The 6,873-nt window shown below is 36.1% G+C and overlaps 1 protein-coding gene across 4 annotated transcripts in view; it reads right to left on the bottom strand.

Annotated features, from left to right (window-relative positions):
• The window catches only part of LOC106456920 (zinc finger protein 2 homolog), a 73,228-nt gene that overhangs the window by 22,454 nt on the left and 43,901 nt on the right, over positions 1–6,873 (bottom strand). For all 4 annotated transcript variants that reach the window (XM_013916298.2, XM_022382704.1, XM_022382705.1 and 1 more), the window contains exon 6: positions 2,727–2,922. In XM_013916298.2, the coding sequence (XP_013771752.1) occupies positions 2,727–2,922 (196 nt within the window). The remainder of the gene's footprint in view (positions 1–2,726; positions 2,923–6,873) is intronic.

The raw sequence follows: 6,873 nt of genomic DNA, 5'->3' as shown, positions 1-6,873 counted from the left end.
AACTATTGAGCTCATGGGCATAAAGGACAGACACAAAGTATACTTGGCTGACAATGAAGACCAATGCATACTAGGGTTGGACTACTTACTACCAAGGAAGTATGTAATTAATTTAGATAAAATGACGTTTTGGAACAACAAAGGCCAAATTCCAGTAAGTGTTAAAAGAGAGGTTGAACTAACCAGGTGTCATCAAGCTGAAGTCAAAGTGACTGAAGGAGTTGATGATGGTGAAGTGGGACTAGGTATAGATATTAAAGCAGAGCAGGAGAAAGATCGAGATTTGAAGCCAGTAATTGATTCTCTAAAAGCAAGTGTTTTGCGCCCTGCTTGGGAGAAGGTGACTAGCTTAAGCCCTGTGACAAAGAACTATTTGGTACAATGGGAGCAGTTGAAGTTTGAAGATGGTATTCTTCTCCAGAGATGGGAAACTGCAAATGGGAAAGTGACGACCTGGCAAACAGTTATACCGAGAAAGTTACGGGAAGTTGTGCTGCGTCAATTCCATGATAGTTTAACAGGAGGACATCTTGGAGTTAAGAAGACATTGAGTCACCCACGACAGAGATTTTACTGTATATGTATGAGGCAAGATGTGGAAGAATGGTGCAGGACATGCAATACATGTTGTGCTAAAAGGGGATCCAAGCATCAAGGACGTGCTCCAATGAAGTTATATCAAGTTGGCACACCAATGGAAAGAGTAGCCATTGACATTGCTGATCCTTTGCCCCAAACTCGTGCTGGAAATAGGTATATTTGTGTGGTGATGGATTATTTCACCAAGTGGCCTGAGGCATATGCAATACCTAATCAGGAAGCTACAACTGTAGCTCCAGCTATTAGAGATTTCTTCTTCAGGTTTGGTATGCCATATGAACTGCATTCTGATCACAGCCGTAACTTTGAATGAGCTGTGTTCCATGAATGTTGCAAGTTGTTTGGCATACAAAAGACCAGGACAATGCCACTTCACCCACAGTCTGATGGGATGGTAGAAAAGTACAACTGGACACTGAGACAGGAATTGGCAAAGTTTTGTAATAGTCGCCAAGATGACTGGGATGTCTTACTCCCTCCGCTGTTGATGACCTATAGAACAGCAGAGTATGAAGCCACTGGATACATTCCAGCAAAGCTAATGTTTGGTCGGGAACTTCTGTTGCCAGTGGACCTGATAACAGGATGCCCACCTTACGAAGAGTTGCCTGAAAATGTGCCAGAGTTCGTGAAAGTGTTATCTGAAAGGATGGACGATATTCACTGTCAAGTGCATTCAAACTTGAAAACGTCTACTGATTCCATGAAGCCATGTTATGATGAGAGATCTACTGAAGTCAGCTTTATACCAAGAGAAAAGGTGTGGTTGTATAATCCCAGGAAGACCAAAGGGAAGTCTCCTAAGTTGTCTTCTCGATGGGAAGGCCCATATGACATAGTGGTTCGTCTCTCAGACGTGACTTTCCGAATAAAATGTGGTCGGTGAGGTAAGCCAAAGGTGGTGCATGCCAACAGGCTTTGGCCATATCACGGTCCGGAACATTTCAGTTGGAACAAAGTGAACAATGGAACAAATGATGCTGCTAAAGACGTGTCACCTGAAAATGCCACTGTCGAAGGAAGAAACTCTACCCAGTTTTGAGAAGGAAAACAGTGAAGCCGTTAATGAAATTACTACCACTGATGTGACTGTTACCGATAATGGGAAATTTCCTGATGGAGCAGATGAGCCCCATGTGAAGCAGAAGCCAACTAAGATGGAGACCAGTATGGAAGAAGGTACGTCCTGTAAAATTAAGAGACTTTGTTGCATTTTAATTTTGTGTTTGTAAATTCTGTACATTAAATTAAGTTATTCTTAATTATCTATTGGTTTAATGCAAGTGGCTATTAATCGGGACGAACAATACTAAGGAAGGGGCAGTGTCACAACAGCGGAAGTCACGCGACGCTGGGAGCACGAGAGCTGGACTTTCTAGAAGGATCATGAATTATTAAGGAATTCTGTGAATGTCCTAGTGTTTACCAGGTACCCTATTTTTTAGTATATAAGCCTGGCAAGAAAAACAAGTGCAAAGTCAGAGATAGATAATTAAGTCAAGCGAATAATAGGCACCGTAAATAAAATGTGTGAATCACTGTGAATTATAGAGTGTGTTTATAAAAGTAGTTAAGTTAAAGTGTCTGTGCAAATTCTATGTATTACTAAAAGTTGTATCAAGAAAGAATAAACTAATTTCAATCAAGACAAGACTTGTATCGCTGAAGTTCTTCGGAAATAATTTCTACCGAAAATTAACAAACAAGCAGATACGTAACAATATTAATATGCAGCAGTTCGTTTGTTTGTTTTGAGAGCAAAACCACATTGGACTATCTGCTGTGTCCATCACAGGGAATTGAACCCTGGATTTTAGTGTTATAAGTCCTCAAACATACTGCTGTCCCACCAGGATATAATTGACAGTAGTCAATTTGAAAATCATTAGTACCTGGTATTTGCTAGAATAAATTTTGTATAGCACATGTAGGTCTACTTTTTAGCATAAACAGTTCTTAACTCAACTTTAATGATGTGGTAAGGAATTGTACTTGAAATAAGGTTTTTCCTATTTAACTCAATAATTTCCTTATTTCTCTTCTGATCTGCTTAAGAGTAGTTTTTAAGCAGAAATGTAAATTCATTATGCTCATTATGAAACTTTAACCATATGCTAAGTACCTACCATATGCTACTTCCAACTCAACTTCCATCTGGTTGGATTCCTTTGTTTCTTTTTGTGGAAATTCCAATTTAAATTCCTTCAACTCCTCTTTGTGTGCAGTAAACTCTTCTTTAGGAACTACACTTCTGAAAGTTTCTGAACATTTCTGAAACTCTGACAATGAATAATCACCCAGGATCACTCTGCATGGCTCTATCTTCATGGGGGAAACAAGTTTTAAAATGAGAAGAAAGTGTCCAGTACACTTTACAAATGAACAGAGACACTAAAAAAAACTATTTAATTAATCATAAGAAAACATTTCTCCTGTATTTTATATACTCAAGTTAATTTTATTTTACTCATTATTCACCATGCAGTAAAGTTTAATGATCAGTAGATTGGTTCCCGATTCAAATACATTACATTTACGTGAACAATAAGTTTTTAAGTGGAAGGAATGTAAACATATCCAGTCATTGAATTATTGAATATTCAAACAAGACAACCAGATAGTTAAAACTGTACTTAGTAGGTACTGTTCAAGGTTAGGCCAAACTCTGCATCATAGTAATTTGCAAAATTACAGTGTAAATTTAAACCTAATGGCATGAATTTTTAAATGTAAATAGTATGTGTAAAACATGGAATATTATTACACTGTCAAATTAGTGAGTGGCAGAATTTTACAAAAATCATACCTAATGTTTCTTATTTTTCATATCACTGAGTCCATAGCCACTGCATGAAATTGTCATTTTACAGTGAACACAACAAGTATTTTAATTTTTATAAATGTTCATTTTCTAAATTAAATTTTACTTAAGAATCTTCTCATTAGACTGTACTTTGCTTTCAAAAATAACTGAAGTTTACAGCTCAGTAATAAAACACATTCTCTGACTGTAAATTTTCAACTTTTATAACAGAAACTTGTATAGAGAGAACACATATATGAAAAACATGTACTATATACTTTCACAACAAGTTCCATGGATTTTTAGTCTGTTTTTATATAAGAATCTTGTATTACACATACAAGTACCATATATACAACATGGGGTAATGACTATAGAGTTGCTTCATTTAAACAATTTAATTCCTAATGTCTTACTCTGAAACAATCAATAATTAAGTTGATTTCAACTATAATCACAACATTTTCTTTAGTCCTAGATGTGTTTTCCCTACCCTGTGTATATATATATATATATAGGTTGCTTCCATACGTGAATATACAATACAAATATATAAGAATCACATATACGTACTACAGGCTCAACAGTATATCTACCCTATAAGCTACAAATATATCATGTACATGAAATAAGCCTATTTCACATATAAATTACATATAGCTTAGAACTTTTTTTTTATATGTTACAGACATGTTTGTTCCATATGAGAATGACTAAAAACAAGCAAAATGAAGAAATGTAGTAAGATGTTTTAATTAATAAAAAACAATTATGCTTAAGTATCAATCTTATAAAAGTTGCGTAATTCAAAATAAACCAACAGAACTACAAATCAAAATAAATAATCATGCAAAAGTACGAATTTATCTGTAAAGTTCAGTATTTGTTTGGATAATACTGACCTTAATCTATTGGGGCCTTTAACAACTGAATCAAATTAACATATAGCTTTACAAAAAAATTCCCATAAATGTATTTAATATAAGTTTCTACTTATCAAAATTTTTGTAACTTTTGTTGTGAAACAATGTATTTAAAAAAAAAATAATGAACATTACTTCCTTGCATCTTTGACTTTAATGTTTTATTATTTTGTGTCTAAAACCGTGCAAGTATACCTAATATTTTTTGTTGCAATAAAACTGCAAATTTCCTGTTTTTATTCCAATAAAACTATATGGAATCTATGGAAATTTACACATGATCACTAAAATACACAGTGAGAACAGCCATAAAAAAACAAAATATTGCTAAGTAAAGTTATAATTTTCCTATACTGAAAATCAATATCCGATAAGTACTTACGTCTACTCACATAAATAGCTATACTCCTTCAGTGCTGCCCTCTATATGCAAAAATTTTTTCTGCTCATGCAACGATCCTCCACCAATAAGAGTGCGACATACTCTCTTGATGCATGTGACTCCTTCTATTCAATTCTACCTACCTATCACTTCAAAGTGTGAGAAGAGGTAATACAATTGGAAATACACTTTCTGTATAGGAAAATTATAATATCCGATGCAGTACATTATCTCCTCTCACACAAATAGCTAGAATCCCACATTGAATAGGTGGAGGGACTAGTGCAAGGGAAAGAAAGAAGTACACTTTGAAAGTGTCTGAAGAACACTCCCAAAGAAGAGATCTTCAGAATCAAAAATTATACGTGGGGGATCGCACCACTTCTGTTCCAGGTATACTCTTCGCCCAGTGTTTGAAAAAATGTGTCGCCGACATGGGAAAAAATAAGGGAGAGAACTATGGTTGGATAGGGATCTGAATCACACAATATACGAATCTCAATCCTATAATACATAAATGTGGGTGTGAGTAAAAGGATGTGACTCCAGGTATAGAATGGCTAGGGCACTTGTTCATGGCAAGTCAACTACATCTAAAACCCAGGCCATAGAGAACTGACATCCATGCAGGGGTAGGAAAGAGGATCATACCAGTGGCAAGTCAACTACAATCCAAAATCCAGCACTCTGGTGAGGGTAGGAAGAGGATCATACTGTCTTCACTTTAAATTTATGAGACTGGAAAGAAATCCCGTACTCCCCCACCCCATGAACAAGAAACATGATAACAATGATTGATCAGGTCGGGAACCAAACTTCCAGCATTGAAAAGTTGTCTGTGTGATGTAAACCATCTTATTCAAAATTAAAATCACAGAAACCACCGCAAGCACAGTAACATCCTTGGAATAATAAGAACATTGAGGGATAGCGAGAGGGGAAGAACCATAGTAATCTGCAAGTACCTCCATTGTGACCCACAACACGGATGGAGCAACAAGAGTATAAACGAGTGAGGGAATAGAGACATCTGTAATACACATGTGAGGACTTATGTTGATTGGTTCAGCTATAAATCCAAAACCCAGCCACTGGGAACCAACATCCATGTGGGGGTAGGATCACAATTGAAGGGGTGAACTAAAATTTTGACGGCTCACTCCAATGTTACGTAGTGGAGGACATCTTGTCATCTACACCAGCAGAACACCACCTCCCTATTCTCAACTGAATGGCTTTATTATCATTTATGTATATTTAGTGTGTGTGTGTGTGTGTGTGTAGTAATCGTATTTCATTAACACATTCAGGTGGATGCCTCCATGGTCCCCCCACTCCAATAGCTTGGAACTGGAAAGTGATAAGGACTCCCAAACTCCACTAGAAGAAAAGAGGGGAAAAAGCACGGTGGAGAGTCCAGAAAAACGACAAAACCCAAGACAGTGCAATAGGTGACTACAAAACCTTATTTTGAAAAGCAGGCCATACTGATTTACTCAATCTAAGGAATGGCAGAGATGGGCAGCTATCCCTTTCTGCTTTACTTATGTAGTCCATGAGTGAGTATGATCCAGGACAGGCATATTAATGAAGCAAATATATTGCGAGGATAATCCTACAAGCAATCTTGTGGAACACGACATCTCAGCAGTGTGCATTTGGTGGCCATGTAATTATAATTGTTAAGTCATCATGGCCTTACAGAGCAACTTTGACTAATTTAAGCACACCTGGATAAGCACCACTCACCACAGAATGGGATCCATAAACAAAAAGAGGGACATTCCCCTGAAAAATAAGAGGTATATATACACCTGGAAAAAAGTTAAGCACCCCCGTGTTTTTTTCAAGTGATTCAGATTCGACATTCTTGTGACTGATTATAAATTACCATTCAATCTAAATGTGTTTATCAAATGAAATTATGCATTATTGGGCACAAGAAAACAAGATTATCACCGTAAAATAACAATTTTGAATTTACATATCATGATATCAAAATATGGACAGTTTTCACGCTTAAAATTATCTTTAATAAGTATTGTCAGTGAAAGCTAAAAAACTTTTTTGAATTGTAAAATCACATTGCAAAATGTCAATCATGACCCACACATTGACAATTAGTCATCGAAAAGTCAATATTTTGAATTTACATATCATGATAT

This window comes from Limulus polyphemus, unplaced genomic scaffold, assembly GCF_000517525.1.
Source record: "Limulus polyphemus unplaced genomic scaffold, Limulus_polyphemus-2.1.2 Scaffold272, whole genome shotgun sequence".
Lineage (NCBI taxonomy): Eukaryota > Metazoa > Arthropoda > Merostomata > Xiphosura > Limulidae > Limulus > Limulus polyphemus.
Note: the sequence above shows the minus strand (reverse complement) of the source record. Positions and strands in the feature narration are given on the sequence as shown.